At 42.9% G+C, this 24,011-nt stretch overlaps 1 protein-coding gene and 1 pseudogene across 1 annotated transcript in view; one reads left to right on the plus strand and one right to left on the minus strand.

The window, feature by feature from the left end:
* The window catches only part of NSF (N-ethylmaleimide sensitive factor, vesicle fusing ATPase), a 55,217-nt gene that overhangs the window by 13,702 nt on the left and 17,504 nt on the right, over positions 1-24,011 (plus strand). Inside the window, exons 5-12 of the mRNA XM_048927200.1 lie at positions 2,980-3,146; positions 3,712-3,819; positions 4,424-4,499; positions 7,615-7,770; positions 17,850-18,049; positions 19,986-20,151; positions 20,413-20,487; positions 21,781-21,968. Coding sequence (XP_048783157.1) covers positions 2,980-3,146; positions 3,712-3,819; positions 4,424-4,499; positions 7,615-7,770; positions 17,850-18,049; positions 19,986-20,151; positions 20,413-20,487; positions 21,781-21,968 — 1,136 coding nt within the window. The remainder of the gene's footprint in view (positions 1-2,979; positions 3,147-3,711; positions 3,820-4,423; positions 4,500-7,614; positions 7,771-17,849; positions 18,050-19,985; positions 20,152-20,412; positions 20,488-21,780; positions 21,969-24,011) is intronic.
* On the minus strand, positions 8,182-10,876 carry LOC125684678 (oxysterols receptor LXR-alpha-like; annotated as a pseudogene).

Here is a 24,011-nt window from a genome sequence, read left to right on the forward strand (position 1 = left end):
GATGAAGAGAAGGAGTTGCATCTCGGGTTCTTGTAGACTGAAGGTTTGTACTCCATTGTTCAAATAAATGGAGCCTCTTGAGCCACTGCCAGTGTTCAGAGCCCAATCTGCATCTCTCAGCTTGTATGCTCTTTCATTGGCTCTTGCTGCCTTTCACGTCTACCTGAGATGCCTGAACAGTTGGCATCACTGTTGGCTGGAGGTGCTGCTCTTTGGCCTGTAGCTTCTGGAGTATTGCCAAACTCCTGGCAGCAGCTGTTATGGGAAGGTCTCCACTTTCTTTGCAGACTGTTGAAGGTAATGGATCATACCCATTCTTTTGACCATCAGGAATTACCTGTGTACTCACGAGGGCCGCCATCTCATACTTTTCTTTGGTAAGATTGTTGTGATGAAGCCCGTTCTTTGGCTGGTCACCTTCCCAGCTGCTTTGGTCTCAGAAGTCTGTGGGGAAGGATCATTACTTGCAGAAGTCTGAAGTCTTTGTGCACCTTCCTCTGTAGTGACAAGCTGGAGTGATGTATCAACAACAAATGCTTTTTAGTACTAACATTATTTGGAGAATTACACGCTAATGTTTAACACCATCAGTTATTAGAGGAGATCTGTGATTGTGCTTGTTCTAGATCCTGCTAAAAACTTCATGCTTTGAGAATGTGCATTTAAAAAAAGAAACAACACAGTTGAAGTAATTTCATGCAGAGTGACTAACTGTCATATGACTGCCTGCTGAGAATAAAGGATTTGCAAAGCTATTCTACAGATCAGGAGATATAGTCATAAAATGGGTGACTCGCCAGGGCTCCCTTTCTGTCTTGTTCCCCTGCTAATGTGGAAGCTCTGCTTTAAATGTCAGCCTGAAATGAAGTCCTGCATGTAGTGGTACAGTGATGTTGAGCCCTGTCAGGCTTATGGGGCTATGCTGAAGGTTTTCCAGGTGAGGGAATCTTGCAGCTTTGCTTTTGGGCAGAGGGTGCTTGATGCTGAGTTCCTTAGTGGCACCTAGCAGGCATCTCAGGATTTGCCTGAAACCATTCCATTGCCAGGAGGTTTGGCTGCAGGCAGGGCATTGTGCGAGAAATGCATTTCCCTTATTCAGTTCCTGCTGCTTTACATTAGCTGTGACTTCTGTATCAGACAAAACTTCTGCTTTGAATCTCTAGATTGGAGGATCCTCAAAGATTATCCTTTTCCAACCTCCTGCTATGAGCAGGATTGCCAGCCACCAGGTCAGGCTGCCATGGGTCCTATCCCAACCTGGCCATGAATGCCTGCAGAGATTGGGGTATCCACAGCTTCTCTGGGCAGCCTATTCCATTGCCACCATCTGAATAAATAAGTTCTTGCTAACATCTGACCGAAATCTACCTTCTTTGAGTTTAAACCATTCTGCCTTGTCCTGTCACTTTCTGCTGGTGCCAAAAGTGCCTCCTGTTTGTAAGGTTCGTTCTGTACTGAAAGGTTCTGCTCTCCCCAGAACCTTCTCTTCTCCAGAAGCTAAACAAGCCCATCTCTCAACCTTTCTTCATAGGAGAGGTGCTTCAGCATTTGATCATCTTCACAGTCCTCCTCTTGATCTGCTCCAACAGCTCTGCATCCTTCCTGTACTGGAGGCCCCAGGCTTAGACATAATCCTCCACCTAGGGCCTCACAGGAGCAGAGCATCAGCTTCCAGGCTGCAGGCACGTGCTGCTGGCTCACGTGCAGCTTTTCATCCACTAGAGTCTCCAAGTGCTTCTCTGCAGAGCAGCTCTCAGGCTCTTCTCCCATTCTGTGCTCTTACCTGGGATTGCCCCAGTCCAATACCCTGCACTCGGCCCTGTTGAATCTCATGGGTTTCTCCTGTGCACAGTTTCAGTCCTGTCCTGGTCTAGCTGGTGCTGTCAGCTGCACCACTCAGCTCGGTCTGCAAACTGCTGAGGGCACACTCCATGCCATTGTCTTTGCCACTGTTGAAGAGCACTGGTCGCAGATGGAGCCCTGGAGGGCACCGCTCACCGCCTCCACTTGGACAAAGCCATTGATCACAGCCCCGTGGCTGCGACCGTCCCACCGACTCTTTATCCACTGAACAGTGCAGCCTGCAAACCCATCTTTCTCCAACTGAAGGATAAAGATGTGGTGTGGGGCTGTGCCAGAGGCCTTGCACAAGCCCAGGTAGGTGACATCAGTTGCCATTTGCTGATGCTGTCGCTCTACCCAAGAACGCCTCCAGACAGGTCAGGCACAGTCTGCTCTTTGCAAAGCCACGCTGGCTGTCTCTTCGTAATGTACTTCATTCCTCCCCTTCTGTCCTTTGCTGTAGTCTGGTTTGTGAGTTTCTTGGACTGGTTGCTTTGTGAGATCCTGTGTTTCCAATCAGCTGTGTTGAGGCAGTAGCCCTGAAAGTTATGATCCATGCTTTTTATTTTCATCTTACTTCCAGCAGCAACTGCCCTGAGTTTTGACATGAAATAGTTGAGACCTGTTGTAGTTGATGCTTCATTGTGATCTGTGAAAGTCTGATAAATCATGTGTGGGTTCAGTGCAGTAATATGGTTTACCATTTCTACTAACCTGTCCGGAGAAGAGCTACTCAATCTCTTGAAAAAAACAATTATGACCTCTGGTAGGTGGTTTTTCAGGCTTGATGTGTTTCCTTTGAGCATTCTTAAGTCATCTTCCAAGGCTGTTGACATTAAGGAAGCTACTACTATTTTCCACTGTCCTCTTTCCCTAGGCTTGTGTGGTGTTTGAGCAGTTTTAAAGGATGTTACTTAAAGGACATTATTAAAGAAATGCAGGATTTTCAGCAGAGGTACACTTGCTTTGTTTCTGATGTTGTAGTGAAAGAAGGAACTAAGGGAAATAAAGTTTTCTATTAGAAATAGGGTATTCAGTGTCCTAAAATATTCGGAACAGAAGAACGTGTGTTGCCAGACTTACAGTGTGTTCAATTGGTTGTGCATTCTGAAATGAATGTTCTCTTTTTTTTTCCAGTTTCCCTGTACACTTTTGACAAGTCTAAGCAGTGTATTGGCACAATGACGATTGAGATTGACTTTCTGCAGAAGAAGAACATTGATTCCAACCCGTACGACACAGACAAGATGGCTGCTGAGTTCATCCAGCAGTTCAACAGCCAGGCATTCTCTGTAGGGCAGCAGGTGTGCTTTGGCTTCAGTTTTGTGTGTTGTATCCTAATGACCTGAAGTAAAATGAATGCTTGTATAAAGAATAATAATTAGGTATTAGCTGCAGAGAGCAGTGAGAAGTGGAAGTTGTTTATTGTGTGAATGTGGTCTTAATGATGTGTTCAGCAATCCTGACTTCCACTGAGAGCAGGAGCAGAGTGATTTAGTATGTTCCTTTTCCTTAGCTAAAGAAATTAATCTTTGTAAGGAAAATGGAGGTTTGAGAATCTGTGTTCTCTGTATATCTTGGCTTGATTGGGTAGAAACATGGAAGCTCTTGGAATCTTTTGAGAAGCAGCACTTATCTTCCTTGTGTACAAAAGTAAAGTGAACGTTGGCTTTAATTAAAGCTCAGTAGCATAGTATGGATATGAAAAGGATGTGTTCGTTATGCTCAACCTTTACACAGTGAAAGCATATGGAATTTGTTGCTTGGGAAGCTTAGTCCTCAGGCCTCTTTCTCTTCCGATCTTAATAGCTCTGTCAAAATCCTGTTTAACATTTAATGACTTCATATCTACTTCTGTTCTTCCCACAGCTTGTGTTCAGTTTTAATGACAAGCTTTTCGGCCTGTTAGTAAAGTCCATGGAAGGAATGGATCCCAGCATCCTCAAAGGAGAGTCTGGAGGAAGCAAAAAACAGAAGGTGGGGACGCAGGAATTTACTCCCTGGGTTCTGCAAAGGCTCAAGTGCAGATAAGGTGCTGCTACAGTGAGGAATTTAGGCTACTTTCTTTTGAAGAAGTTGCTCTGTTTCATCTGGCCACTGCTTTTGCCTTGGAGGAGATGTGTGTTCTCAGTTTCCTGTGCTGGTGTAGTTGGCAGCTTGGAGTTGCACCTACTGAAGTGCAGAGCTGGATGAAATACAAGGAGTATCTTTTGGAATTCCTATGTTAATTCATGGAAACTTCTCTCTTGGACCTTTAAGTCTAGCAGTTATGCCCAATTTTGATTTTTCCTTTGGTAGGAAGTACAAATATTTTGTTTGTTTTTCCTTCTGGACCTTGCCATAATAGAACAGTTAGTTTTGAACTAAGACTTTTGAACTAACTTTTAAAAGCCCACCAAGGTCCCACATTCAAGTTGTTACTGAAGCTGGTTTTAGAGGAGGCTATTTCACATTCCTTCCAATAACTTTTGTAGTGGAGCTCTTTCTGCTCTTTCCTCCTGAGATCTGCTTGGAGATGCTAAAGAATCTGAAGTTGGCTCTAAAAGCGTAATGTGACTTTTGGACTCCTTCTCTTTTTCAGATTGAGGTGGGTTTGGTTTTTGGAAACAGCCAAGTGGCCTTTGAAAAAGCTGAGAATTCCTCTCTCAATCTGATTGGTAAGTGCCACTGTATGTGAAGAGAGAAATAGCTCAAAGTTTGCTGCCTTTCAGGCCTCAAAGACTTGTATGCTTAGAGATTGTTTTTCTTGTTATGTTACTTGACCCAATCCATTGAAAACTGCCTTTAAAAATGTCTTAAAATGTTGAGATAATACTTGACCCCCTAGGAGCCTTTTCCAGACCCTTCAGAAGGGAGTTAATGTGTATCTGGGTGTCTGTGGGAAACCAATGCATTGAGATGACACTGTCCATCTTGCAGACTTTGCTGCTCCTTACTGGGACTGAAAAGAAGTCATTGTGTCACCCCAGTCTGCAGCTGCACAGCTCTCTGATGTGCTGTGGACTTATCACCATGGCATATTTAGAATACACAGATAGAGATTGGGAAAGAAAAGGTGACTAAGAAACTCTGACAGTAGGAAATTGAATTAGAAGAATAGAGGTTATGCTAACTGCACTCAATACAGCAAATATATTAACAAAGCTCTGCAGGTTTTGTCTTAGGAAGCACTTTCTAAAGCCTTAATAAAACCCTTGTATGTAATTTCAGACTTTACTAGCAAATAAATCAGGGAATAATTAATGTGTCCTGCTCACATTCACTTAGAAAGGAGCTCATGCAGAGTTCTTCCTCAGAGCCACCAGTTTGAATGATGGGGACCTGGTCCACAAAGTGAGCATTGAGGGAATCTTCTGACAGTTGGTTTTATATGTGCCCTGGGGCCATAGTGGCTTTCCTGCCAAGCAGATGTGTGCTGTTAGCTTGTCTTTTCCCTTTCCTATCTGTGTTACGGACTGGACAGCACTTAGCAGGTGTAGTGTTGCAAATACCTCCCTTGGAGATTAGATGGCTATAGGCATTCCTTGCTGGGTATGATTGAATGTCTGTACTGAGCAGGCATTCTTCCTTTTCTTCTTTATTTTCCTTTTTTACTTTCTTCTTAGCTCAGAGACACCAGGTAAAAGAAATAAACCTTTTGTTTGTGCTGCTCCTTTTGCACAGATAAGAAGTGGCAGAGGAGGGAAGGCTGCTGTGAGTGAGGGCTCAGTGGATGTGGCCTCCTCAGCTCAGCGACTTCCAATTTTTGTGGTAGATTTGTGCTCACAGTTCTGCTTGGCTCTGCACACTCAGTACTTTGAGGGTTTGGTTCAGAAGTAAAATGTGAGGCTAATAGCACTCAAGACATTACAGTTTAACTCACTGAGCACTACAGGAGCTGCAGCAAGGGGCACTTCTGATGCTGTTCTGAAGTATTATTTAGCCTCAGTGTGAGGCTGTGACTTTGTGCTCTGTAGTTGTCCACTGTATTTTGTTTGGACAGCTTGGGGTGAGTGCTGACATCACCTGATTTATTGCATCTGAACAAGCAGTGGTATTTTATTTGCTGAGTATTCAAAGCCTTAAAATCACAGACTCAGAGTGGTTTGAGTTGGAAGGGACCCTAAAAGATCATCTAGTCCAACTGCAATGAAATGACCTGTGACTTTCCTGCTGGCTTGGGAAGGTGTGGAAAGTGGTCCTGAGAGAAGGTTAATTGATTGGAAATAGGATTCCTTTGCTGTGATCCTGTTTCACTGCCTGCAGACGAGACAAGAGTTGCTTGTGCCTCACTTTACTTCTTTGCTCCTTTATTTAATCTCCTGACTGATCTGAGGCAGAGCTCCTTAATGTGCTTCCTTAGTCTCTGGAGAATTGTGAAGTTGTGAATAATTAAATTCAGAGTGAGAAGATAAAAATAAAATGTCATTGAGGGCTGCTTCAATTAAAGGGCCTTTATTTTTTTCAGCAAATAAGAATTGTGGTCATTAAAAAATAATGCCAATTCTGTTTCTTCTACTTTGCATAAAATGATGTGTTATAAAACCAATGGATGGTGGTTTTGTGGAATGTGTGAGAATCTTATTATGATCAGATGCAGCCAGAAGGGGGGGGTATAGGCTAAGTTCAGGATAAGTAATATAGGATCATGCCTGGCTGAGTGGGCTGATCTAAAAGTGCAGTGGGACAATGCAGCGACAAATAAAAGCAATCAGTGAGCCAGATGTTCATCACAGCTGTGTGTTAGTGTGACAAAACAAACTCACCTCTAGCTGACATGTTAGAGCTCTAATTCTGTGAGTTAAGGCGTTGATTCCAGGTGCCTTCAGACAAAGATTCACAGCAGTCTAGTTCAGATAGCACCGAACTTTTATTTGGCGTTCTTACTGAGCTTCTGGATGCTTGAATGTAGGGGTTAATTGTTCCCAGAGCCACTGTATAACAGGAGGATACAAGACATTCAAATTCAGCAGGTATTAATGATTTTGAGAATCTTTGTTTCCTCCCTGGGCTTTTAGTATTAGTTTCTAATGAGAAGCCATTTGGAAATGTTGATCCAGCTCATATGAGTGCTTGCCCATAAATTCCCCTCCAGTGTAAGGCAAGACATGGTTCTGGCTGTTAGCGTCTCAGCTGCATTCTTACTGTAGCATTTGTGCTTACTGTCAGTCTCCTAAATGCACTGAGTACTCTTAAGCTTATTTTTTAAAGCTCTTCCAGCAGTTCTTATCAGTGTTTATTTAAAAGGAAACTAAGCAGAAGTGGATGAATAGTGAAAGGTAGAGGTAAATAACCAATGCCCCTTGAGTTCAGCCTGAATTTCTGCTGGGCCCCTTTGCTTTTCGTTATAATTATTGAATAAGGTGGAATAAAGGCTGAGTAACAAGGTGACAAAGCGTGCTCTGATGGGGCTGAGCGACTAAGAAGGAAAATGGCAGAGGAAATTCAATATAAATAAACATAAAGTGATGCGTGGGAGGAGCAGTGCTCCTGAGTTCAGTCAGATATGACTGCTGCTTAGTCCTGAGATGCCAGGTATGAAAATGCAAGGAGGGGTTGTGGACTCCCCTTCTGTGGAGATGCTCAAAACCCATTTGGACGCCTACCTGTGTGACCTGCTGTAGGGAGCCTGCTGTAGCAAGGGCTTTGTGCTCAATGCTCTCTTCCAACCCCTGCAATTCTGTGTGATTCTGTGAAATGCTGGGTTCCCTGGGTAGAGCCAGTTTGGTGCTTGTATTATATTTACTGCAGTTCTGCTGTGCCAGGAGTTTGAAGTGGTTTCTTTTTTGCCAGGTAAATCAAAGACCAAAGAGAACCGCCAGTCCATCATCAACCCAGACTGGAATTTTGAGAAAATGGGCATTGGGGGCCTTGACAAAGAGTTCTCAGATATTTTCCGACGAGCTTTTGCTTCTCGAGTTTTTCCACCTGAAATTGTGGAGCAAATGGGTAAGTACAATCCTGGCTTGAGGAGACTGGCTATCATGTAAGAGCCTTATGCTATAATATGGCAGTTGCTTGGAGAGCTAATGGACTGACAAATTCTTTTCTTCTACTGTTGCTCCCAAATGTCTTTCATACTCCTGTTATGGGGGACAGAGGAGCAGCTTGGATGTTCAGCACTGTGCATGAAGTGTCTGAGCAAATGAGATACATGGTTTAACTGAATACTTTTCTGTTGAAACCCAAACGCTGCCTCTTCTCCTGAATGCATCATTTGTTCACAGCAGTGAGACCAAATGCTCCCATTTCTGACTTGTTGGCAGTGGGCTTTCTGTACAAATCAAAGGAAATTCTGCCCTTAATGATCCTGCATTATGTACTGTATCTATTGTCCTGGCCGCTGCACTGAGAACTTATATCCTTCTCAAAGTGTTAGCCCAAAAAAGAGTATTAGCTGTGATCCTGGATTGGCCCAATTGGAAGTGCTGGAGAGGATGCAGAGGCCGTGGCGTGTCGTGGAGTTGGTAAAAGTACAGATTCTTAAACAGCCGTTTGGGGTCTGGGGAAGCAGAGGCAGTGCCATTACTTTATAAACATGTGCTGGCAGGCAGATAAATGGGACTGATTTAATTTTATTAAGCAATGTGCAGCTGCAAATAACTTTTTCCCATAACGTGGCTGAGGATGTTCTAGCTCGTCTTCATTCTCTGAATGTAATCTTTGTGGGATCGTATTTAAATTTGGAATTCAGAGCTACAGAATTTCTAAATATGTTTATGTTTCTTGATCCACCTTCCCTCTTCCCACAAATGGAAGCAATCACGATTCTGATGACAAAACAGATTTTCATCAGAAGATACGTCCTGTTTGTGTGTGCCTGCGTGGAGCGTGTCCATTACCAGTGTTTGTGGAGTTGATGTTGGAGTGAACTCCTCTGTGAGGTGTGTTAGGTCTATTCTAAGTGCTTTAAGCACTTAGGGAGAAATGTTGAAGAACCCCTGGGCTAAATCCAATTAGTGCATGATTCTCTCTCAGCTGCCTAACGTATTTCGTATCGATCTGTTAGGGAAGGCCTCCTAGGGGCTAATCTTGAATTCAAGGTGTGCCATACTATTTGTATGAATACATACATATACCCTTACTTGTGCGTGTTTACACACATACTACACAAAGAAACATTTTTCTGGTAAGGAGCTTGACTCCAAACGGAGCTCTGATGAACCCTAGGGCTAAAGAGCTTATCTGAAATTTGAAATAACAAAACTTTCTGACATTCATTTTCTTTGCCTTAGTTATAACTTGCTCTTAACTATATTTCAGATCTGAAATGTCAATGTGACAGCTGTTCACCTTTGTATATAATTTATTGGGAAAGGAAAAGAAAGAATTTGCTTGCTATCTGGTGCTCTAGCACTCACCCACTTCTGTTTTTTGCTTACAGACTGCAACTTCCATGCCAAATGCAATAAATATTTCTGTCCCGTAACTACACAGAGGCAGCATAGACCCTTCAGAAATTGCTTGCAATTTGTGTGTGGTTTATCTAACTTCCAAGGAATGTTCTGGGTTTGGAGCATATAAATCAATGTTAGTTAACCATATCATCCAAGGATGTAAATGCTATTCAGATGCTGCAGCCTCTGGTTTATACAAGAAAAGAAATCTAAGATCCATTTCAGCTGGTCACCAAACATTTCCATAGCTGCCCTGGAACGGGACAATTTCATTTTCCCTACCCACGCCTTTCCCATGTTCATATTTACCACCTATTGTTGGCTTTGGGATTGTATGCCTCTGAAAAGAGCTAATACAATTGAAAGTGAAAAATAAAACAGAACAAAAACCAAAACCCGACCAACCCAGCAGCCTGTTCTCTGGTTGGCTTGATGTGACACAACTGCATGGGCTGTAGCAGCAGGAGGAAGGCAGCAGACTTTGGGGCAGTTTAATCAATTTAAGCTGATTGCTTTTAAGGCTGCAGGTTTACGGTCATTTATAGGGATTCTTTAGTATTATGAACATTGTTGATCATAGAATGGCTTAGTTTGGAAGGGACCTTAAAGATCATCTAGTTCCAATCCTCCTTCCAAAGGAGAGCCAGAATAAAAGGACGACTCAAGAGATGAAGTCTCATGGTAGAGAAATAACAGCTGCTTCTCTTGGAATCCTTGTAAAGGGATATAGGAAATATATAGGAAACTCAGTGAAACCCCTAGAACATCCACACTGACTTTCCTGATCTCCTCAGATTCAGGCGCACTGGGGGCCCTGCAGAACCCTTCTGAATTGGGTTGCTCTCAATAGAGGGGTTGGCAAGTTCCTGCAAATCTATTTTTGTAACCCAGAAGAGAGGAAAGGTGCAGGGCATTTGCTCATTGATCATCTTAAAGAAAAGAGACTCTGAAGAGGAGGTTATATGTGTGGGGAGAGTCTTCATATCAGGGAGGGAGTTTTTTGTCCTGCAGCTGAATGGCAAACACCTGTTTGGAGTGGACACTGCTGAAGACTGACCAGCTTCATTAACATCCTTGGAAACATCAAGTGGTCATTTGGTCTGTTGATGCACATGTAAGAAGGAAGGTTTCCACACAGGTGTGCTGCAGCTGATCCACCACACGCTGGTTCTGCACACTTGGTCAGTCTGCAGAGAAAATGTTAATGGTGATTAAAAGCATCATTGAGTTGCAGCTCTTTCGTTCCTGTTGAGAACTCAGAGATTGTGGTAATAAACTCAAACTGCAGACCTGCTTGTGCCAAGTCATCCTAATTGTGGATCATGTCCTTCATAAAAGTGATGCTCTCAATCTCTGGTCTGTAGCACAGGGATATCTCCAGCAATATCACCTCTGTGGTAAGATCTTCTACAAAGCAATCTGACCTTCCCTGGTGAGCTCCCAGAAGCCAGGTAGTTGCTTGGCAGAGTCCACAATCTCTTGCACAGAAATAACTACACATTCTCTACAGGGAGCAAAACGCTGCTGCCTTGCTTTGTGGTTATGAGGGTCAGGAATTTGGGGCCATGGTCTACTTCCTTTTTACCTGGTGTTTGACCCCTGGTGATCTTGTGACGTTTGGCTCAGGTAAACCCATGTACCTACATGGTGAACCACATGCAGCCTTTCATCCCTGTTAGTTTCTTAGGTCTGGTTTTGGATACTCCTTTTTGCTGTGTAAGTGATCCTCTTGTAGAAACCAATGCTTCTCCTTTTTATTTGATGAGTGTTGTATTATGGAACACTGTAATGTTCTTTTTTGTTGTTGTTCTTTTTTTTTCTAACTGAAACAGATATTTCACCACGTGGATGACCTCTTATATTCCCTGCCTGTTCTTGAAGTGCTCAGATACTATAAGAGTGTTAGGATCTCACCCAGTCTATTTTTAAAGTAGGATTTCATTACAAATGAAACATCACTGTCAGAGATGCCTAACCTGTAATAGAGGTGATAATGCAAGAACTTCCTAATGCAGCTTATGCCACTGCTTAGAGTATCTTTACTGTCTAAACTTTCCAATTATTGTCAACCTTGCAGCAATTTATCATACAGAATTATTGGAGTTAGAAAGGGTCCTTAGAGGCCATCTGGTCTAAGTCTCCTGCAGTGAACATGGACATCTACAGCTAGATCAGGTGCTCAGAGCCCTGTCCAGCCTGACCTTGAATGTCTCCAAGAAAGAGGCACCCACTGCCTTTCTGGGCAACCTGTGCCAGGGCTTCACTGCCCTTATTGTAACAAAGCCCATCAGATCTGTATCTTTCCAATATGGAGAGAAGAGTGTTCTGGGTACCACGTGAAAAGCTTCACTCAAATCCTGGTAGATGACAGTGGTGGCTCTTCCTTGGTTCACTGATGCTGTTATGCCATCATAAAAAGCCAGAAGGCTGGTCAGGCTGCACCTGTCCTTGTGAAGCCTTGCTGGGTGTCCTGTGTCACCTCCCTCTCTTCCATGTGCCTTAGCACAGCTTCCAGCAGGATCTGCTCCATGATTTCCTCTGACACTGAGGTGAGACTGACAGGTCATTGGTCATTAGCTCCCTGGGTTGTCCTTTCTGCCCTTTTTAAAAATAGATTATTATTATTTAGTTTTTATCTTTTTGAAGGGGACTCTTGTTTGTTCATGTAAGGTGCAGCTTTAATAGGTGATCCTGCCCCGCCGCTCTATGCTGTGGGAGCTCATCTGGTGCTGCATCTGGATGTGGTGTTCTCAGAACTGGGAGACATGGACCTGCTGGAGTGCATCCAGAGGAGGGCCACAAAAGTTATCTGAGAGGTGGGACATCTCCCCTGCAAGGACAGGCTGAGGAGCTGGGGCTGTTTGGCCTGGAGTGGAGGGGGCTGCAGGCAGACCTGGTGAGCTGTCAGTAGTGGAGAGTGAGAGTGAGACTCTTTAGCAGGGTTTGTTGTGACAGGGGAAAAAGGTTTCAAATGGAAAGAGGGGAGACTTAGTTTGAATACAAGAAAAAAGTTTATTAAGGTAAGGGTGGTGAACCCACAGGTTGCCCAGAGATCTGTTGCCTCCCCTGTCCCTGGAGGCATTCGAAGTCAGGCTGGGTTGGACTCTGAGCACCCTGGTTTAGCTGTAGGTGTCCTGGCTTACTGTGGAGGAGTTGGGTTAGATGACCTTTAAAGGTCCCTTCCAACTCAGTTCTGTCATTCTGCTCCATCGTTCAAGTTATCAATAAAAACAATGTATGCTGATGCTTCAGAGTTATTGGTTTGGTGTGTTCTTTCCAACTAATCTTTAACTTCATTTGAGCACTGTTTTTCGTATGTGTTTATAAAGCTCAAAGTTATAAAGAGGTCCTGCATATCTTTATGAAGGTCTCTTCTCCCTCTGTGTGACCTCATACCTTTTCCTAGAGGGAAGTTGTCTTTAGATGTATGTACTAAATTTCTTTTGGGTGTTACTCATCCTTATTTTCTTCTACCTAGTTAAAAGGGCACCATACCAGAGTTCTCTAGGAATTAAGTTAGTGTTAGGTCTATACAACAGAATCGGAAAGTAGTTGAAGTTGGAAGGGATCTCTCAGGGTTTAGTCCAACCCCATGCTCCTTTTCTTTCCCCTGGCTCTTCTTTTCCTTAGTAACATGAAGAGTGGTGATCACGTTCTTCCCCCCCAGTGCCTTACCCACATGTGTTCTCAGTGACTTTGAGATGCCTTCACATGCTTGGAGTGCTTTTGGGTGAAGTCCAAGTCCAGGTGTAACCTCTAAGTCTTCAATGCTCCTGTGAACTGTCTCATTCTTCTCCTGTTCTGTACTGAGATATTCCTTCTTTATCACTGTTATGAATGTTGACTGCCTCGTAATTTAAATCATCACTCAATTAAAAAGTATTTTGCAGTTTGAACTTAGCATTGCCTATGGTTGATCTTTCTTTTCTGTCGAGAGTTGGACCAATGCTTTCCTGTGTCTTCACCTCCTAATGCAATTATAAAATGAATTGCTCTCCTCACATCAAGGCATGTGAGACTGGAAGAAAGCAAATATTACTCCTGTCTTCATGAAGGCGTAGAGGAGTAGCTGGGGTTCTTCTTGCAGTTCCTGGGAAGGTGAAAATGGATGGAGAAAACAGACGTATGAAGGAGAAGGAGATGATAAGGAGTGTTCAGCATGGATGTATGAAGTAAAAATGGTCTTTAACCAAGGTTGGAAAAGACTTCTACGATAACTAAGTCCAAACATCCACCTACCACCAATACTGCCCACTAAACCATGTGCCTCAGTACTACATCTCTTGATCGCTTCCAGAGATGGGGACTCCATCACCTCCCTGGACAGCCTGTTCCAATGCATCACCACTCTTTTAGGGAAGTTTTTTCTTCTAGCCAACCTCAACCTCCCCTTGGTACAACTTGGTACAACTTGAGGCCATTCCTTCTCATCCTGTCACTGTTACCTGGGAGCTGAGGCTGACCCCACCTCGCCACAACCTCCTTTCAGTTGTCCTACAGTTAGGAGATCAGTTCAGAGAATCAGGGGAGGGGTGTGGATATTGTTCATCTCAAGGCTTTCAGCGCTTATGACATCCTGGTGGGCAAACTGCTGTAAGACAGACTAGATAGGTGAGAAGCCCAGTGGGTTAAAGTCTGGCTGAACTGTTGAGCTCAAAGCAGTGCCAAGTCATGCTATAGAGGCTTATCGCTTGTGCTGTGTCTCATGTGTTCATACCGGGGCCATTATTGTTCAACTTATGTTCTTGTTTAACCCAATGGCTTGGGATGGAAGGGACCTTAAAGCCCATCCAGTTCCAACCAGAAAGGATGCAGTAGAACTGGAGAGCTTTAGAGCAGGGCATTGGGATGATGGGCTCAGGATAGCTTCTGTATGTGGACTGAATGTCTTGAAGGTCTTCAGCCCTGGAAGGAGATCACAGAATCACAGAAAGGCCAGGGTTGGAAGGGACCTCAAGGATCACGAATCTCCACCCCCCCCGCCACCTTCAGGGCCACCAGCCTCCACGTTTAATGCTAAACCAGGCTGCCCAGGGCCCCATCCAACCTGGCCTTGAGCACCTGCAAGGACGGGGCATCCATAACCTCTCTGGGCAGCTGTTCCAGCACCTCACCACTCTCATAGTAAAGAATTTCCCCCTGATGTCCGACCTCAATCTCCCCTCCCTCAACTTAAAACCATTTCCCCTCCTCTTACAGTATCAGCCCTTTCAAAGAGTTGATTCCCCTCCCCTCTCTAGGCTCCCTTTAGGTATTGAAAGGCTGCAGTGTGGTCACCCAGATCAGTGGGTGTTTGATCTTTCAGCACAGGAAATGTGAAATGCAGCTCACAAAAGGCAGGCATGTAACAAAGGGAAGAGGTGTTTGTCACCAAAAGTGCCACAAGGGTTTTTGCTTTGTTGATGGCCAAGGCCAGCACCCAGTACTGAATTACAGGGACGTCTTCTCTCACTTCTTTTGGTTGCAGTTGTGGTGTTCCATAGCAGGCATTAGCACTGCTTGCTAAGTACAGCATTGCTCTGGCTGGAAACTAGTTTTGGGACATCCCAGTAACCCTGTTAGTTTGACATTTGTTTAATCTGATTAACTCTGTAGGTCGGTGTTCCATAATGTATTTATAATTACATCATTCTGACTTTAAGTAGACAGAAGTGATTCAGCTTTACTCCAAAAAGTAGAGAATGCTGATGAGATTTATGGCTCTTAACATCCAGGTAGGATGTGACTCTAAGCATCAGCTGTTGTGTTCAGCAGTCCATCCAAGGACTTATGAAATCTGTGTTTTAAATTAATGACATTTTTGTAACTGTTTGAGACAGAGGCATTTACTCTTTTTTTTTTTTTGTCATTGTTGTTCCAGAGAAACTTCTTTTTGATAGGGGTTTGCATGTCCCATCTCTGAACTCAAAACAGGGACTATTTCCTTTGGTTCTGCTGCTTGTCAGCAGCACATAAATCCTTTAGGAAGATTAACGGGAGGCAGTGATGTAGGCTGAAATACTGCTGGACTTACAGGTTGAGAGGAGGGGGAAATTCCACTGTGTTTTGGGCCAATGTTGTCCATGGAGCAGGTGAAGTCTGGGAACCCTGATCTTATTGTAACCTGCTTGGAGCTGAATGTGCAGAGATAAGCATCTCTCCCTGCATTCAAGATCAGTGCTTTGCTTTCGATGCAGATTCCTGATAGGTGTATCTGAGTGATACAGTTACAACAGAATGCTTTCATTTTAATTAAAAGGGGAATTACACTCCCAGGTAGAAAATCCCTATGATGCTAAAACATTTCTTCTGATCTTTCAAAAAAGTGAATAATGAGAGTTGAACGAATGAACTTCATGCTGTCTCTGGGTAAGTGACATTCTGGTTCAGAACTCCCATTCTTAGTGTTTTTTTGTGACTTTTCCCTAATATTTTGTGTGGAAGAGTTCCCATACTGGTCTATTTTAGTTCCTGTTAACATCTCTATTCAGCCTGTAACCACATGTCATTTAATTCATAATTAGAGTATCCCGTTACAGGAGTGACCTTTGATTTGGGCACCTAATTGTAAGCTTAATGAGTTAGTTGTCTGCACTGCTAATAATTTGTGTTTCTAAGGTTCTCATAATAGTATTGACATTTGGCAACATTGGTGAAATCAGCATGTGGAGATAACCTCACTCAGAATTCCTTCGCATCTCACTGTGATTTGAGACCTAACATTTGCAGTTTGTCATCACTTGTCTATTTTAAAAATACCCAGAGTTGGTATTTTTGCTGCTGCTTTTTTGAAGGTGTGCTACAAAGAGATAATGCAGTACAGTGCAGCTTTCCTACCCTACTGGGATGCTAGCAGGGCTGTCTGCATGTGCCCTGACTTGTTGGTAGCCTTCGGATGGCCTCTCCTGCTTGAGCACTTTGGAGCTTTCTGAGCACCGCTGACTTTCTTTCCCTGCTATTTCCCCTGAAAGCATCACTCATCATCAAAACCCTGCTTTGTGCTGCTTGGCTACATAGGTGATCATGTTCCTCTGCAAAACACGTTCACAATACCTCTCGTGACATTGATTTGACAGGAACAGCTTTTAATTTATCTGAGCCTCATTTGTTCCTGTGCAAAACTGGTTCTTCACTGACAGCGTGTGTTTGTGCTGCTTGACTCGTAGGTGCCTGAAAGTTGACTGATGGATTCTTCTTAACCAGACATCTTGATTTTTTTGCAATATTTTCTTTTCTCTTTCTTTTCATTCTTTACACTTTGTTTTCCATGGAGAAATCCTCCAGGTTTATTACTGTGCTTATTAAGCAGTGCTTCACTATCTCTGTTTGGGATTGTAGGGGTGAGAAGCTCCTCACAGCGATGTTCTCTTTAAACTTCAATGCACTAACAACCTGAAGGAGAGGGAGCAGTGTGTGCTGATGTTAGAAAACATTTTGTGTTGAGCTGTTTTTCATGTTGAAGTGAGTTCATCACGTAATATTAAGGAGTGAGTGAAATTAAGTCACAGTTGAGCATTGGTAAGGAAAGTACTTGTTCTCTAAATGCATTAGAGTACTTTAAGGTTTCTAAGGTTTTTTGTCTTCAAATGTACCAATATTGGATGGAGCAAGAGAAAAAGAGAAGGTGGTACAGGACTCCATACCCTGTAATTGACCACTTGTGTTCAGATGGATGCAGCTTCCTCCTGGTCTCTTTCCTTGGGATGTCCTGTAGGGCTGGTGAGTGGCTGTGGTGTGAGTTGTTGTTCTTTGTCTTTAAAACAGAATCTAAAATTCTGTGAATCCAGGGGAGAGCTTTCTTGTTTTCACATGGATGTGTCTCTCAGTATCAGCTGGATGTTCCCAGCTTTGGATCCATTGAATCTTTCCTCTTCTCAAAGGGTAGAATGTAAATGCCAGTGCTCATGCACAGTGATCAACAGTCCTGTTATTTGATTAAATTAGAGATTTTTTGGATCTCTTTAGTTACCAGTCAAGCTTTTTTTGGCCTGTAATGGTTCCAGTGGCTCTTAGAAGCCTTTCTCAGTTTCATAGAATCATAGAATGACTTGAGTAGAAAAGAACCTTAAAGGTCATTCAGCTGCAACCCCCTGCTGTGAGCTGGTTGCCAGCTACCAGGTCAGGCTACCCAGGCTCCATGCAGCCTTATCTTTTGTGCCTTCCTCCATATTTGTCCTAAAAATTCAGAACTAGGCTCATTAAAGCTCAATGCAGGGGTAAAAAGTTAAACATTATTACCTAATAATCCATGATTTCTGATTCAGGAAGCAGTGATCTCCACTATCTGCATCTGCACTGGGAGCTGAGCTTCAGTTGGGTAACGTTGGCAGTCACTGGTGTTGTGAAGGATGCTTCATTTCCCTTTATATACGAAAATTAAACTCAACTGAAACCTTCCTGTAAGGGAAGGTTGTCCTGACCTGTGCTATGTGCCCCTGTGGGGGAAGTGAGAAGTCACAGAATCATTATTTTGGAGAAGGTCTCCAAGCTCACCCAAGTCCAGCCCCAGCCCATGCTCATCATACCCACAGACTGCGTCCCTCAGCTCCACATCTCCATGGTTCTTGAACACCTCCAGGAACGGTGACTCCACCACTTCCCTGGCTCTTTCCTATGTAACCCTGTTTTTAACTGTGTTCTCTCTCGTTCTAGGCTGCAAGCATGTGAAAGGCATTCTGCTATATGGACCTCCAGGCTGTGGTAAAACACTTATGGCCAGACAGATTGGCAAGATGCTGAATGCCAGAGAACCAAAAGTGGTCAACGGGCCAGAAATCCTCAATAAATACGTGGGCGAGTCTGAGGCCAACATCCGCAAGCTGTTTGCTGATGCAGAAGAGGAACAAAGAAGGGTAATGCAAACATGGATAAATAGCATGGTCAGGATGAATGTGCCTAAAGAATGCCTGGAAAGGAAGTTTGTAATCAGAAAATTGCTGCTTGCATTAAAAGACTGAGTCACAGCTTCACTTTTGATTATAGTTACTCCTTGCAAGTCAGTGAATATTAGTGTTCTACAGATTCACTCAATGTTGACTCAAAGGAAGAAGAATATTGTAGAACTGGAGAAGGTAGCTGATCTTCCAGGTAGCTGTGCTACAAACAGACAGTTTGTTTAGCTTTCATTTTGAGGTAGTTCATTAGTGCCCATCCTGCTGTGTTTTATATTACACAGTATGTCAGCTGTTCAGAAAGTGCTTAAAAAGCACTTGGTTTGTAAACATTTTGCTCTTCTTTTTTTTTTTCTTTCATTTTTCTTGTTTTATTTTGGAGACAGTCCAGTTGGAGTTAGGGCACATAAAATAGGATGAACTTCAAATAACTTCTCATGACTACAAGTTCTTGAGTTACATGAGTACATAAGTCTGCATTATAATAATGTTGTGGTGACTGTAATAATCAATACACCATTAATTTTTTCTTAGCAGAAAACTAATGGTTAAGAACTCTCTGCCTCAAAGCTAGAGAGCATGGATCTCAAAAAGTGTGATTGGAGGCAAAGATTGTTCTTCCCAAATTTGTTCTTTTTGTCCATTACTTTAGCTGGTTACAGAAAGCCCAGTCTTTAGTTTGAAGCAGTAAAAACCTTTTTTTCCTTTGTGCTATGGTAGCCCTTCGTATCACTTTATCTTGATAAGAGTTTCTATAAAGAAAAGATGGCATCAGGTAAGTCGGAGTTAAATACAGAGAGGCCTTTTCAGAAGGCATTAGCCAAGGGTGTTGGATCTTCTGATAGTATTTACGACAGTTCTGCAGATTGTGATAGTGCTTGACATTACTTTATTCTGCACAAGGTGTATTAATGAATCAGCCAGCTTAGAGGGGAGCCCACGCAGATGTAAACAGCCTCCTTCTGTCCGCTTGTTGCAATATGACTGGAAGCTGTGAGCTTCTTTCCTTTGCAGTAGCACACCTGTTAAAATAGACATGGTATTGGCTGGAGGGGGGGATGGTCCTGATGACAAGTTGTGAGATTAAAAAGGTCTCCAAAAGGTTGGTATTGAAATGATTTGTGTCTGGGGCAGATTGCCAGGGACAGCACATTCACCCAGTATTAATGTGGTCCCCACTGACCACAATGGATGTTTTAGAGGTGGAGTTTGAAGGGAAAAAGCTTCATAACTCGGTCACAAAGAAAAGTATCTTGTGTTGTTACCAGCTGCAACTGCTTCACCTTGGAGTGAACCTGGAAATAAGCAGTTGTGTTCTGATTGGCACTGAACAAATGGACTCTTTGAAACACGGAGAGCTAAGTTACATGGCAAGCTTTGTATTTCTTAGCTTCATTTTGACTTGGGATGTTTCCCACATCGGGTACATCCATCCAATATTTCCAGCATGGAAATTTCCAGCCTTGGGTTGGTTGGATGGATGCAGTCATCCCAGTTGGGTTGGTTGGATGGATGCAGTCATCCCAGTTGGGTTGGTTGGATGGGTGCAGTCATCCCAGTTGGGTTGGTTGGATGGGTGCAATCATCCCAGTTGGGTTGGTTGGATGGGTGCAATCATTCCAGTTGGGTTGATTGGATGGGTGCAGTCATCCCAGTTGGGTTGGTTGGATGGGTGCAGTCATCCCAGTTGAGTTGGTTGGATGTACCAGCCAACCCATTTTGGAGCACAGCAGGATGTTACTGGGGAGGGATCTGATGCATACCATGTGATATCCAAATCACTTGAAGAAATCAGTGTTTCTTATTTTGCTGGCTGATCTTCTTTTGAAGTTGTGTTTTGTTAAATGGCTTTCAGTGGTGACATGTGGCACTCCTGACATGCTTTTCTCTCCAATAGCTTGGAGCAAACAGTGGTGTTCATATCATCATTTTCGATGAGATTGATGCAATCTGCAAGCAGCGAGGCAGCATGGCGGGGAGCACTGGAGTTCATGATACCGTTGTCAACCAGCTGCTGTCTAAAATTGATGGAGTAGAGCAACTCAATAACATCCTGGTGATTGGTATGGTGGTCTTTCTTGTTATGGGGTCAGGCTGAAGTTTGCTGCTCTGTTCATTGCAGGAGCAATGCGGGTTTGATCTCTATTGCCCTGATTCTAATTTAAGGCATGACTTTTCCCAATATTTCTGAAAATGAGTCTCTTTCATCATTTTTCTTGACACTCTTTGAGGTCTCTTCTTACCTCTATGGACTGTATTCAGGAATTGAAGTCCTGCTTAGTAAGCTCAGCTAACGCTCCTCCTGGTTTTAATTTTGCACTAAGGAATGACCAACAGACCTGACCTGATTGATGAAGCTCTGCTGAGACCGGGCAGACTGGAGGTGAAGATGGAGATTGGTAAGCAAGCTGTGCAGCTCAGTACATCAGCTCACAGGTACTTAGAATAGCAAAGCAAACACATATCATCATGGGAACAACTAACCAGGATGGTGAGGGTGCTAAAGTTGGTGCAACTCACCACATGAATTTATAAATTTATTCAGCTAATTGAAACACTGTGTTGGATTTACCAGCTGATAAGCCGTTGTCCAGATATCAGGGTCTATGCAATGGAATTGGGTACGTGTGAGCTGGAAAATGTGAATACCTGTCATTAATTTAGAAAGGTCTTCTGTAGTTTACACACCTACCTGATACCAGCTCCAATTAAATAACAGTTATCTGGTGGTTAGAATTCCTCAGGAGCCAATGTTATCTTTCCATTTGAGATCAGAATGTTTAATCAATAGTGATTACGATGGAGTGCAAAGGGTGGCTGTACTTTGGTGCTCGCTTCTGTTAACGGTCCTCAGAAGGAAGTTTGAATGCACAGAAAACAGGCTGAGACTGATGGAAGGCACAGTTCTTCTGTCTTGCAGTGAGAAATCCAAAGCAGTGGAGATCCATGTTTAAAGGCTGGAAGCACAGATGTGCAGTTTTTGTAAGAACCCATGAAACGTTTTCCTGTTTTCTTCACATCAGTCAAATGTCCTGAAATACTTTGTGTGCTCTGAGCTTGGCACTGAGTATTTCAAAGCTGAAAAAAATCTCAAACTGTGGTGAGATTTATTGGAAGGACAGGCAGGGTCATCAGTATTACTGAGATGTGTTTCCTTTCAGTGACAGAAAATTAGATGAAAACTTAATTAGAGTTTGTTTATACCGAGAGGATGTTGTGCTGCTGACTTACCTTTCTTTCAAGAAAAGGCATTTTCTGTACGTTGCATTATGTGCATTTCAGAAGGGACTTGCTAAGGAAAAAACTGGGAAATAATCAGCTACATCTGAGAAAATGAAGGCTGTATGAAAATGACAAGGTGGAAACTGTGCTTAGGGGTGCTTGGGCTGACCAGATTGCTGTTGTGTAAGGAGAATTCCTGCTATGGGAGCCTGAGAGCAATGAACTTATAGGGAACTGAACCCTGTTTCTTGGTGTAGTTTGAGGATGATGCCAAGCGATTTGCCAAGGGCAAATTTTTAAATGTTTAAATATTATATTAAACACAAGAATTTTAAAATATTCTGCTGACATGAGGGAATGGCTTATAGGGAGAAAGAGCCTTTAGACGTAGGAAGCACTGAGGAGCAGGGAGGGCTTTGCTGCAGCTGTGCTGAAGCACTGGTTAACATGCACTCTGTATGACAACTCAGGTTTGCCAGATGAGAAGGGTCGATTCCAGATTCTCCATATCCACACGGTACGGATGAGGGAGCACCAGCTGCTGGCTGAAGATGTGGACATTGCAGAACTGGCAGTGGAGACAAAAAACTTCAGTGGTGCTGAATTAGAAGGTTTAGTTCGAGCTGCTCAGTCTACTGCAATGAACAGACATATCAAGGTTAGTCCTGTCTGTCTGCGGGGCAAAAAAAAGGAGAAAGTCGTTATTTGTGGAATCTTTTCTTGTATATTCCAACATATAGTGGCATCTTAACATAGCTTAGATGGTTTCCATATGGACAGCATCTTTTCACATCCTTCTAAATCACCTCTTTCGTCTCCAGCATCTGTGTGGCTCTTTCATAGCTCAGTGAGAATGTCTCTCAGTGTATTGTGGTGAAGACTGAAAGGCTTGGTTTATTGGATTGGATACAGGAAACAAGAGGTGGAAGTGAGAACAGTCAGTGATATTGCAGAGGTGTCTGCTGGAGCTTGTGCAGCTCAACATCTTCATAAATGATCTAGAAATAGAGAACAATGAGATTGCAGGCTTATGACTTTTCTGTGGTCATATGGACTTGTAATCTTTTCAGCTTCCTCCATTCTAGAGGAACATCACCTTGCTTTCCCAATGTTTGCTGTGCATCTTTAACTAGAAAGGAGTTACAAGGACCATGAAATGTCAGGTTATATTAACCCAGATGCAAAACACAGTATTCAGTGGTGTTGAAATACGAGATGATTATTAGTTCATGAAGAAAGAGGCTGAAAGATGTAACCTCTCTCGTGGCCAAGAATTGGTGTGAATTACTGCAGATCAGAGCCTTTAACATCAATTGCACAGCACTGATGCATTTATTGCAAGTAAAAAATCTCTTCAGCCTTAAACACAAAGAAAATAAATCTTTTTAATTTAAGCAAGAAGAATAATTTGATGTCTCTGATATTTGTATCTGTTGGAAGCATTGGTTCTTTCTACTTATATTTTTTGTGTAGCCAGGAAGTTATTGTTTCCCATAATAAAAAGCAGAAAGATGAACGCTTTCTCATTTTCTTGTACTGTCTCAAAAAAAGAGGCATTTTCATCCCTCCACAAACAAAGCATTTTCCTTTAAATATTTAATTCCACTTCTAATTGATGCTTTTTCATTGTTTGAGTTTTGCTTGATTTTGGAGGCTGATTTTGATATATTCCCTGTTGTGCCAGCATTTTGCAGTGGGAGAGAAGACAATGGTGACATATAAATATAAAAGAGCTGTCTCCTCCTTGACATCTCAGTAATAGATGTCTGTGTTTTCCAAATGTCAAGCAATCACACTCTGTTTTTCTTCTCAAACACTTGCACACAGTATTTCTGGGTAATCTCACTGTTTATTCTGAAGATGTCTTCAGCCAAATGATGTTTTATTCTCTGCTGTGAGTAGTGCAAAACTTAAAATATACATCATACGCCTGACCTAGATTTCAGAAGTGTATGTGAAGCTACAAATTGCATTTGGAAATCAAATGGAATTATTCTTCTGAATCATTTAAGCTCTTCTTGTAGATCATCCTAGTTAGAAGGTGATATCTGAGAGATGTGTGTTGGAGGGGGAGTGTTGTTTGACTCGTCCATGTAGGGAAAGATGTTAAGTGTTGCTGTGCCTTCCAAGAAATGCCTTGGAATCCCATTTTTTAACCTTGTGAACAATCAGATGATGTAGGGCTCTTATACTCTCAGGATAAAACCATGAGCTGATGTAAGATGCAGGTAAGTTTCAATGAAAATTAGGCTTGTTTTGGAATCTAGAGAAATTTGTTGTGGTATAATTGGGAAGTAAAGAAATTACCAAAAGCCAGGATGTAGAAGAATGAAAATCTTTCACCTCATTGCCAAGTAAAGTAGATTTCTGCCATGTCACCTTGCAGTTAGATGGATTGCTTTGCACAGATCAACTTCTGCCCCTTTGGTGCCTAATCCTCTTTTTGATATCTGTAACTCCATGCAGGATTCTCAGCAGACTGTACAGATGGGATTAGTCTGTAACAGAGTGTTTGTGTGACACTTAGTGGGAAAGTTGCTTCATATCCATGTAATTCCTGATTGCTGCCTAAGGCAATCCATGTATTTGCAGATCTAGAAATAATTGCAGAAAATGGAGCTGCTCTGTAGTGTAGAGTGGAGCCACAGTCAGTAATGCATCTGAATTTGGGAGCAGCAGAAGGAAAAGTGCTGTCTTCAGT

This window comes from Lagopus muta, chromosome 25 (assembly GCF_023343835.1).
Source record: "Lagopus muta isolate bLagMut1 chromosome 25, bLagMut1 primary, whole genome shotgun sequence".
Classification (NCBI taxonomy): Eukaryota; Metazoa; Chordata; class Aves; order Galliformes; family Phasianidae; genus Lagopus; species Lagopus muta.